The sequence below is a fragment of the Barbus barbus genome, assembly GCF_936440315.1.
Source record: "Barbus barbus genome assembly, chromosome: 26".
Taxonomy (NCBI): domain Eukaryota; kingdom Metazoa; phylum Chordata; class Actinopteri; order Cypriniformes; family Cyprinidae; genus Barbus; species Barbus barbus.
In genome coordinates, this window is record NC_136754.1 from 13,876,591 (window position 1) to 13,888,174 (window position 11,584).

An 11,584-nucleotide genomic window follows, 5' to 3' on the forward strand; every position below is an offset into this window, starting at 1 on the left:
TTCCATTTCTACTTCCATGCCATCTCTCTAGGCTTACAGGTATGATTTATTTTAGAGCAGTCCTTCCTCCTTGAGTGTGAAAATTGTTTCTTGTCTGGAGGATTGCTGCGGTGATCCTAAGACCAAAATAGTACGAAGCAGCTGCTGTTGGCTGGGAGAGGGTTGTATTTGAGCACCATGAGAGTTGCGCCAGCCTATGTCGTCTCTCTCTTCCTCTGAGCTCACTGAAGAGAGTGGAAGGTCACCCACCAGCTGCTTTGTTGTTCTCTTTTAGTATGTGAACATGGACCCCATGGTGGACAACAGTTAATATAGAAAGAGCCTGAAATAGAGGCTCAACCAACAGACATAACACACAAAGTTCTGTTTCTCAACAGCCGCAGCCATTAAGCATCTAATCTCACGTGACATTTTACCTCAGTAACCCTCTGCTGACGCACAAACAGGAAGAAGATCACTCTGAGGTACTGTATGTCACGTAGTTGCATGACATCGCTCAGTTAGCACTGATGGGTATTTCCTCCAACTTCAGGGCGTTGTGTCACTGTTTGCATAATTTCTGAAAAATAAATTTTGCCCCGATTGGTTGGGACCAACTTAGATCCTGTATAATGGGAGAAATATTTTCGAGGGAATTGCCAAGGTCAAACAGTATCGGTTACACAGAATTTGTGGCATGTGAATAGGAGACAGTGAGAAACCTCAACGATCTCAAACGACATACACCGGCTCATATTTCACAGGTCATCACTTCTTCTAAAGAAAAGATTTGCGGTAAAGAGCCATTGTGAACAGAGTGGATCTGGATTTTTTAAAGAAATCAAGTACAGTGGTCTTCTAACCAGAAGCAAATTCTTTTATGTTCATACATGCCTCAACCTTTTTTTTTGTTTTTTTTTTTTGTTTTTGCAAAAACATTACATTATTAAGTAATTAATATGTAAAGTAATTAATTTAGAGTCTTCTCAAGTACTTTGTTTTGCTGCTTGAGGACACAGAAATGATGGTCATTTATAAATTCAAAATTACATGTAGTCCATTAATGTATTCAAAATTAAAACATTTTTACCTCAACTTACCTTTTTTGGGAATTTTTTTGATAGGGAGGCTCCCTAATTAACCCTGTTCTCTTACCCCTCCTTGCCCCCTCCCTGCCATTAGATCTAGATTGATAGGCCCCCAGGGTCAAAGCTGCGAGGTCAGCCTGTCCTGAGACACCTGCTCTCTCTTGTCAGGCCTGCAACACCCACACTCCCACTGTGAATATGCCACCTCACACCCAACCCTCTTGACAAGAGCTGTAGTGAACCCAGTCTTTCCAGCGCACATACTGTGTGTAACACTCCGACGAATTCACTTGACAGATGTCATACGAGAAATACACAGAGGGCTGTAATCTATCTATCTATCCATCCATCCATCCTGTTAAAACGATTTTGAAAGAAATACCTTTTTTTAAGAAATTAAATAAATGTGCCAGTAGACTTTTATAACATTACAAAGAATTTTCATTTCAAATAAATGCTGTTAAAACTTTCCATGCCTTGAAGAATCCTGAATTTTTTTTATTATTATTTTAATTTGATAATAATAGCACATTTTTAATTTGGCACCAACTCAGCATTCAGAAAATGCTGCATTCAGCTTTGCCAGCAAAGAAATAAATTACATTTTAAGTTATATTACATAAAACAATGAATCTGGTTTTGAATTGTAATAGTTTCTCAATATTCCTGTTTTTACTGTATTTTTGCTAAAATAATGATATGTATGAATATACAATTTTTTAAAGAACTGTATTGGCATGTTTGTTTTTATATACGTGCGAAGCATAACACAACTTTAAGTTAGTACTTTATGTGGTTACTCATGTTTCTGTGATCAAGTGTATTATAAGGTTATGTCTCACAAAACACACATTTACAAGAAAGGAGTGAGAGCTACTCCCGGCTGATGGCAGACACTGTTGATAAGGCTGTTATTTTAACCTCCTTTAACTATTTCAGTCTGTCCAAACTTCAGACAGGAGGCAGTTCTGAATGAATGACAATACTCAGCAGCTGATAATGTGCCATGCATCCAGGAAGAAGAATCAAGTTCCTACTTGACAGGCTGCTGGGTGGGCTTAAGGGGCATCCTTTCCCATGTGGCGGAACCTAAAAGTTCTTAAAAATACTACCTTCTATCAAAATACTATATATACAAAAAAAACAGTGTGAATATCAGTCATTTGAGATGGATTTGCTAGAATGATGATGACTTGATCTGGTCAGAAAGCTGAACGGAAAATACAGAATATATAATCTGACTCGAGAAAAAAAATAAAGCTTGTTTTATAGCCCTCCCAGATGTGGAAAGAATTTGTTTTTCTTATTGCCATCATTTTTCACATCTATAGTGATGTTGAATTGTATTGCCAGTTTGTTTTCAAGGTCATCAACAACGTTTACGGTCAGGTAAACCTGATACTCTCCCTGTAAAGTAAATAGCAAAATCTGTTTTACTATAAGAGTATAGCTTTTAATCATATCTTTATTATGTATTATTATTTATATATTATAATTTATAGTATTTTAATACATGTAATTTCTCTGGATAAAGCATTATGTTGATTACTCACCTCAGGGCCAAAAAACTTTTTCACGTAAAATGGAAAAGTCTCATGAAGTGTTTCTGAAACAAGGACACAACCTCATCGGTATCTCAGATGCATCATGCATAACGCAGCAAACATATTCCAAAAGGCAGTACCTCCTTTGATGATGTTACAGAATTTTAAATCTTCACAAGGAATATCTGGCTCCACGTGATCCAACCACAGCTGATCTTTGAAGTAAACAATACTATGATATCCAATACGAGTAATCGTGAACACTAAAAAACAAGGCAAATGTCAACAGGTCATGTCCAAGTTACGATGTTAGGCTATTTTAATTTCATTAAAAAGGTTTAATTAAACAGAGACTGTTCCAAAAATAAAACCATGATATATAATCAACACAAAATCTTTCACAAACTTACTTGGGATTACTCTATAAGTTACAGAGTACAAAATCACTCCTAGTTTGCAGGGAGAACAGGTCACTGACAGGTAATACAATGGGCCTGGTTAAAGAGAGAGTATTAGCTGTTCATAATGAAATAAATGTTTTTATGTTATCATGTATCAGAGGTAGGTTTCCAACAATAGTTTTTGTATGTACACTATACTGTTCAAAATTCAGTAAGATGTTTTTATTTTTATTTTTTTTGGAAAGGAAGTAATACTTTCATTCAGAAAGTACACGTTAAATTGATCAAAAGTGATAATAAAGATAGTTATAATGTTACAAATTATTTGTATTATTAATAAATACTGTTCTTTTGAACTTTTTATTCATTAAAGAATCCCCCCAAAAAAGTATCATGGTTTCCTCAATTGTAGGCATCAAATCAGCATATTAGAATGATTTCTAAAAGATCATGTTACTGACCCCAGACTTAAATGTATATTTATTAAGTGTGTATATATATGAAGTATTTCATATTTCACTTACCATCAAAGGTGTACCAAAGATCCATACTTTCTGAGGAGCATAATAATCGTCTCTCTGCAGTCACAGATGACATACAAAATAATGCAATAAAACAGAGAATAGCTGAAGGGCACAGAAGCACCATATCTGTTATCCAGTGGCAAACACTCTGTCTCACTCAGAATAGTTATATGCAAATTTCAAACTAACCATTCTCTAAAAATCAGTTCTTGCTTTTGACGATGCACTGCATTTTTGTAAAAAACTATTGGTTGGAATACAACCAATGCATGTTTTGTTTTTTTGTGGGGGGGTGGAGGAAGTGCAAGTGGTTATGTGAATAGGAAACTTTTGAAAAAAGGAAGTTGCCATGAGACGAAATCACAAAACAAGCAGGAATGAAGAGTTTACAGTCAATTATTTAATTTACAGTTTCATATGTTTGAAAAATACTGAATGACAAAACATTTCTGCAAATATCTTAGACATTAAAAGAGTCCACTGAAATTATGAAAATGAATTTTCTTGTATCGCTGATATCATTGATATTTAATTAGATTTTTTTTGGGGGGGGGGGGGGGGGGGGGGGTTGGAGGAATTGCAAGTGGTTATGTGAATAGGAAACTTTTGAAAAAGGGAAGTTGCCATGTGATGAAATCACAAAACAAGCAGGAATGAGTTTACAGTAAATTATTTAATTTCATACGTTTCAAAAATACTGTATGACAAAACATTTCTGTAAATACCTTAGACATTAAAAGTCCACTGAAATTATGAAAATGAATTTTCTTGTATCGCTGAAATCATTGATATTTAATTTGATTTTTTTTTTTTTTACACCAATGCCTGTTCTCATGAGCAAGTATATGGCAGAACATACTTCTCACCTAAACAAATGAAGAGTTTATTTATGTCATTAGGTTATTTTACAGGTCAAATACAACAAAATCAACAATCAGAACAATCTGGCAGTGTATGTATACCTGCCAGTGCCCAAGCAGAACAATTTCTCTACAATTAAAATGCCATAAAAACACTATGCACCAATACTTTTTAGTATGGGTTTGCTTTAATGAGACCAAATCTTACACAAGAATTCAATATAAATATGAATTATTCACTAAATAATAAAAAAAAAAAGAATATACTTTCAGAAAGAAAGAAATACCTCCCATGTGTCACCGAATTGTACTAATAACATTGGGATTTTTCACTTGTGCAGTGATATCAAAACATTTCTGCTGTGTTTCAAGGTCATCAAAAAATGTCAGATTCATAGAAACCTGATAATCACCCTAGAAGGTAAAACAAAATAAAGTCATTATTTATGTATTAGGTTTTTTTGTGTGTCTTGTCATTAACATATATCTCTTTATTTTGAAGTGGGTAAAAAAAAAAGTCTCATATAGTGAAAAAGTGTTAAGACATATTATTATACCATTTTATAAATTTTTATATGTCAGATTTCTGATCATAGAAGTCATTTATATTGGAAAAGACAAGTGATTACTGTTGATCGCTCACCTTCAGTCCATAATATTTTCTCACATAAATTGGAACTGTATCATGAAGTGTTTCTAAAACATGAATGTGGTCTCAGTGAGATGCATTACTACACAGCGGAACCATTATTTTAAAGTAGTTAAACAGTCTAATATGTACTACCTCCTTTGATGATGTCGCATGTTTTCAGATCCTCACAAGGAACATCCGGCTGCACCTGATCCAACCACAGATTATATTTGTAGTAAATAAGAGCATGAACGTGAACACTGAATGAATAAACAAGGCAAATCAATTCTAATAAAATTAATTGTTATATTAATTATAATTATTATTTTTTATTATTAGATGTAATTATATCATATTATTAATAGTTAAGAGTGCAGCATAATTTGGCAGGTCCATTATATACACAATATAATTAATATAGAGCATTCATATTTCATAAACTTACTTGGAATTACTGTATTCGTTCTATTGTACACTGACATTTCTAAAAACCAGGGGGATGCAGACACTGACAGGAAATATAATGGCCCTGATTAAAGACAGTGTTGGCTTTTTTACAAAGACATCAACAGACTGAAATAGCAAAAGATTTTTAAGCATACATTTAAATTTTTAACAAGTATCACTTATCTTTTGCTGGCACTGAGGTAACAGATTAAACTGAATAACTAAGTAAAGTGTAAAACTGATCTTACCATTATGGCTGTACCAAATGGTAATACTTTCTGAGGAACAAACCAATTGTTTCTCTGCCGAGGACATAGAAGACAATGCCACAAAGAAAAGCTGAAAGGTACAGAAGCATCGTTGCTGTTCTTATTTAATGAAACAAACTAGTGGCAAAATCTCTTTGTCTTTTTGTCTATGGTTTTTGTTCTTGAAAGCTGGGATATGAACAAATCACAATCTAATAACAACAGGACACAATGCATTGCATTATTGCAAAACTTCTCTTTTAGAAAAAAACTTTTTAAAATGCTAAAGTGATGGCAAAGCTGAATTTTGAGCACCCGTTACTTACCCTTCAGTAATCATTATAATATGCTGATTTAGTGCTCAAGAAACACGTCTCATTATCACTTTTGAAAAGAGCTGTGCTGTATTAAATAGAAATCTTTGTTACATTATAAATGCTTTAATGCGTCCTTGTGGAATAAATGTATTCATTTCTTAAAAAAAAACATATCTTGCCTTTTCTGTCTTACTAAGTAAGAACAAGATTTTCTTGTCCTATAGCCCACCCAGCTGCTGAAAAAATGTATTCTTGTGATTAGCACTTTTAATTTGCATAGTGATGTTAAAATGTAAGGTCAGCATTCTTTCAGCATCATCGATAATGTTCACTTCCATGAAAAGCTGATATTCTCCCTGCAATGGAAAATAAAATAAATAAATACATTTCATAGCTTCCAAAGGATAACATTTTTATTTGTCATGTGCTTGTATCCAAAGCACTGCATTAATTTATTTATATATATATATATATATATATATATATATATATATATATATATATATATATATATAATATATAGTAGTGAACATTTGAAGTGGATCAAAACCTTTCATCAAAGTTGTCCTAAAACTAAAATGTGTTCTTTCACAGCGGAAAAAAGTAACATTTCAATACATAAATTTGGGGTTTTAATATTTTTTATTGTGTGGTAACCGTTTTATAAAAGCAATAAGGTACTCGATGCCGTGCCTCTCGTACCTTATTGCTTACATACAGGTGCTGGTCATAAAATTAGAATATCATGAAAAAGTTTATTTATTTCAGTAATACCATTCAAAAAGTGAAACTTGTATATTCGATTAATTCATTACACACAGACTGATATATTTCAAATGTTTATTTCCTTTAATTTTGATGATTATAACTGACAACTAATGAAAGTCCCAAATTCAGTATCTCAGAAAATTAGAATATTGTGAAAATGTTCAATATTGAAGACACCTGGTGCCACACTCTAATCAGCTAATTAACTCAAAACACCTGCAAAAGCCTTTAAATGGTCTCTCAGTCTAGTTCTGTAGGCTACACAATCATGGGGAAGACTGCTGACTTGACAGTTGTCCAAAAGACGACCATTGACACCTTGCACAAGGAGGGTAAGACACAAAAGGTCATTGCTAAAGAGGCTGGCTGTTCACAGAGCTCTGCGTCCAAGCATATTAATAGAGAGGCGAAGGGAAGGACAAGATGTGGTAGAAAAAAAGTGTACAAGCAATAAGGATAACCGCACCCTGGAGAGGATTGTGAAAAAAAACCCATTCAAAAATGTGGGGGAGATTCACAAAGAGTGGACTGCAGCTGGAGTCAGTGCTTCAAGAACCACCACGCACAGACGTATGCAAGACATGGGTTTCAGCTGTCGCATTCCTTGTGTCAAGCCACTCTTGAATAAGAGACCGCATCAGAAGCGTCTTGACTGGACTGCTGCTGAGTGGTCCAAAGTTATGTTCTCCGATGAAAGTAAATTTTGCATTTGCTCTGGAAATCAAGGTCCCAGAGTCTGGAGGAAGAGAGGAGAGGCATATAATCCACGTTGCTTGAGGTCCAGTGTAAAGTTTCCACAGTCATTGATGGTTTGGGGTGCCATGTCATCTGCTGGTGTTGGTCCATTGTGTTTTCTGAGGTCCAAGGTCAACGCAGCCGTCTACCAGGAAGTTTTAGAGCACTTCATGCTTCCTGCTGCTGACCAACTTTATGGAGATGCAGATTACATTTTCCAACAGGACTTGGCACCTGCACACACTGCCAAAGCTACCAGTACCTGGTTTAAGGACCATGGTATCCCGGTTTTTGATTGGCCAGCAAACTCGCCTGACCTTAACCTTATTGTGAAGAGGAAGATGCAATACGTCAGACCCAACAATTCAGAAGAGCTGAAGGCCACTATCAGAGCAACATGGGCTCTCATAACACCTGAGCAGTGCCACAGACTGATCGACTCCATGCCACGCCGCATTGCTGCAGTAATCCAGGCCAAAGGAGCCCCAACTAAATATTGAGTGCTGTACATGTTCATACTTTTCAATTGGCCAACATTTCTAAAAATATTTTTTTTTGCATTGGTCTTAATTGATATTCAAATTTTCTGGAATACTGAATTTGGGACTTTCATTAGTTGTCAGTTATAATCATCAAAATTAAAGGAAATAAACATTTGAAATATATCAGTCTGTGTGTAGTGAGTTAATCTAATATACAAGTTTCACTTTTTGAATGGTATTACTGAAATAAATCAACTTTTTCATGATATTCTAATTTTATGACCAGCACCTGTATATGGGTCAATGATATGACGCCTAAATTTTCTGTCCGATTGCATTTTTTCAGTTAAAAATTGGTTTAAATGCATAAAATTATGCCATTCAAAAAACATTAGTTATTTGTAATTTTTCTGTTATTCAAAGTGTCAAAACATCATGTGGTGCGACCGTCCGGCCATAACTTTTGTTTTGGAAACATCTTTGAAATTACCCTAAATTTATTCAGATTATTTTTTCTATTTGGCATGTTTTCCAAAGTGTGTTGTAATCCTGTATAAAATTGCAAAGCATTTGTATTTATATTTCCATCATAATATTCAAACTAACTTTTTCCGATAATCTCCATTTTTATGAAATATCATGTGGTGCGACCATCAAGAAACTACCATTTTAAATTTTATATTTATATACATTTTATATTTTAAGAGAATTGTTCTGGGCGAAATCCATACATCCATTAAGTTTTTAATCACTTATCTTTTGTTCACACCTGAGGTTCTGAGGTAACCGATTAAACTGAATAAGTAAAGTGCTGAAAAAAGCTGATCTTACCATTGTAGCTGTACCAAATGCTAACGCTTTCTGAGGAACAAACCAATTGTTTCCCTGCCGAGGACATAGAAGACAATGCCACAATATAGCAAAGGAAAGCTGAAAGGTACAGAAGCATCATTGCTGTTCTTGTTTAATGAAACAGTGGCAAAATTCTCCGTCTTTTAATGGTTTTTCTTCCTGAAGGCTGGGATATGAACGAATCACCATATTAAAACTATATTATGACTCTCCGCAACATATTGACCATATTGAACAGTACGTTTTTCATCTATTTGCTGGGATTTTCTTTTCCTACAGCCCTCCCAACTGTCGAAAAATTGCATTCTTGCTACCAGTACTTTTTACTTGCACAGTTAAATTAGCACGTAATGTCAGCAGTCTTTCAGCATCATCAACAATGTTCACATCCAAGTAAATCTCATATTCCCCCTGTGAAGGAAAACAAAATAACATTTGTTCCATAGCTTCCAAAGCACTACATTTTCATTTGTCACGTGCTTCTGTCCAAAGCAACACTGCATTTACTTTTAGTTTTTTTTTTAAACTGGGAATGAAGAATGTGACCATCACATTGCGACTGTATACTAGTAAAGCTACAGGAACGACTCATAAAATCTTGTTTATAATAAAATTGGTACAGCATTAGTCTTGAAAACTCACCCGAGGAGCCAAAAATCCTACTCTTTTAAAATAAAATAGATAGGTTTCATGCAGTGTTTCTGAAACAAAAGAGCACTGTATCATATCCACAACCTCATCACTACAACAAACGATAAAGTGCAGTAAACATATTCATGTAGTACCTCCTTTGATGATGTAACAGATTTTGGCATCCTCACAAGGAACATATGGCTGTGTGTACTCAAACCTGAGCTGATCTTTGACGTAAACACGAGCATGATATCCAACACGAGCAATTGTGCACACTGAATAACAAAAAGATTAAAAGTTAGAAAGGCAATATAAACAAGAAAAATGGCATTATACAGTTTTATCATAGCGAGCTAAAACATTATTCAAAGTTGCATGAAGCATAGATTGGGCTATATGCATTGTACACACTCATGGAAAAAGAGACAAAATTTTACTTTTTTTATTATACTTGAATGATACATAATAATATATTATTTTCTCTTTAATCCTTGTCTTTTATTCTCACTGTAATTAAATAAAAAATGTCCAAGAAAAGTCTTTAAAGACCTGGAAAATGTTCACTGAAAAAGAGTGGGAACCCTGATAATGTATGCATTACTTATTGTAATGATTCAGGAGTAGGCCTATTCAATTTCCATCAACTTACTTGGGATTACTGTATAAGTAATAACTTGCCAGGCCACTTCTTGAGAGCAGGGCAAACCAGTCACTGACAAGTAATAAAATGGCCCTGATTAAAGAGAGAGAAAAGAGAATCATGGAAAGAGTAAAAATGCCTTCTAACAATCATTGTGCAGAACTTAGTACACGTGTGTAGCTTAGAGGTAAAATTCTAAAAGAACATGGTAATGGGGCAAAATTAGATGGGAAGGAAATAATATTTCAATGTTTTGACATTCTCTCATAAAACTTTTGCATTTCCCTGAGAAATTCGGCATTCGCTCTCAAAACATTTGTGGGAGGGAAAACTGTATTTCAATGCTTTTGTGAGAATGCAATAATCCTGTCAGAGTATGCAAAAGCAATTAAATATAATTTTCCCACCTATTTTTGCATCACCATTTCCGTTAAGGCCTCTGTATTCCGACAAGCCAGCCTTTGTGATAATCTAAATGACCGATTATTTGTAAAATTAGTTACATTTACATTTAGTCATTTGGCAGACGCTTTTATCCAAAGCGACTTACAATTGGGGAATACAAAAAGCGATTCATCTTGAAGAGGCAGTCAGACAGAGGAAGTGCTCGTAACACCAAGTCTCAGTCATTGTTCAAATAAGTGCAAGCTAGTAGGTGGGGAGAAAGATAGAGGGAAAGTTTTTTTTTTTTTTTTGAGTTTAGGATGAAGTCAAGTACTGCCGAAAGAGATGAGTTTTCAGTTGTTGCTTGAAGGTTACCAGGGGTCCGGCGTTCCGGATAGGGGTGGGAAGATTATTCCACCAGCCAGGAATGGTGAACGAGAATGTTCTGGAGAGTGATTTTGAGCCTCTCTGTGATGGTACCACAAGGCGTCGCTCACTAGCAGATCTCAAACTTCTGGAGGGGATGTAGATTCGTAATAGTGAGTGGAAGTAGGAGGGTGCAGAGCCTGTGGTAGATCTGTACGCAAGCATCAGTGACTTGAACTGGATGCGAGCTGCCACTGGTAGCCAGTGCAAGGAGATGAAGACAGGTGTAACATGCGCTCTTTTGGGCTCGTTGAGGATCAGTCGTGCCGCTGCATTCTGAATCATTTGTAGAGGGTTGATTGCGTTTGATGGCAGACCAGCCAGAAGAGCATTGCAGTAGTCCAGTCTAGAAACAACCAGGGCCTGGACAAGAAGTTGCGCAGCATGCTCTGTCAGAAAGGGCCTGATCTTTCTGATGTTGTGTAGTGCAAACCTGCAGGAACGAGCAGTCTTTGCAATGTGCTCTTTGAAGGTCAGCTGGTCATCAAAGATTACACCAAGATTTCTGACCTAAGTTGATGGGGTAATCATTGATGAGCCGAACTGAATCGTGAAGTCATGCCGTAGAGTCGGAGTGGCAGGGAAGACCAGAAGTTCCGTCTTTGCCAGGTTGAGCTGTAGGTGA

General features: G+C 35.5%; 1 protein-coding gene across 2 annotated transcripts; it reads right to left on the reverse strand.

The window, feature by feature from the left end:
- Positions 1 to 1,490: 1,490 nt before the first annotated feature.
- Positions 1,491 to 3,809, reverse strand: ly96 (lymphocyte antigen 96). Of its 2 annotated transcripts, none has more exons than XM_079378948.1 (5): positions 3,537 to 3,809; positions 3,022 to 3,105; positions 2,752 to 2,874; positions 2,621 to 2,673; positions 1,491 to 2,474 (listed from the first exon to the last, which is right to left on the reverse strand). In XM_079378948.1, the coding sequence occupies exons 1-5, from the start codon at positions 3,658 to 3,660 to the stop codon at positions 2,334 to 2,336; spliced, it is 525 nt and encodes a 174-aa protein (XP_079235074.1). In that variant the 5' UTR covers positions 3,661 to 3,809; the 3' UTR covers positions 1,491 to 2,333. The 2 variants fall into 2 exon arrangements, with proteins under 2 accessions (XP_079235074.1, XP_079235073.1); XM_079378947.1 differs by having other exon boundaries at positions 1,543 to 2,474; positions 2,752 to 2,826; positions 3,537 to 3,733.
- Positions 3,810 to 11,584: the final 7,775 nt, after the last annotated feature.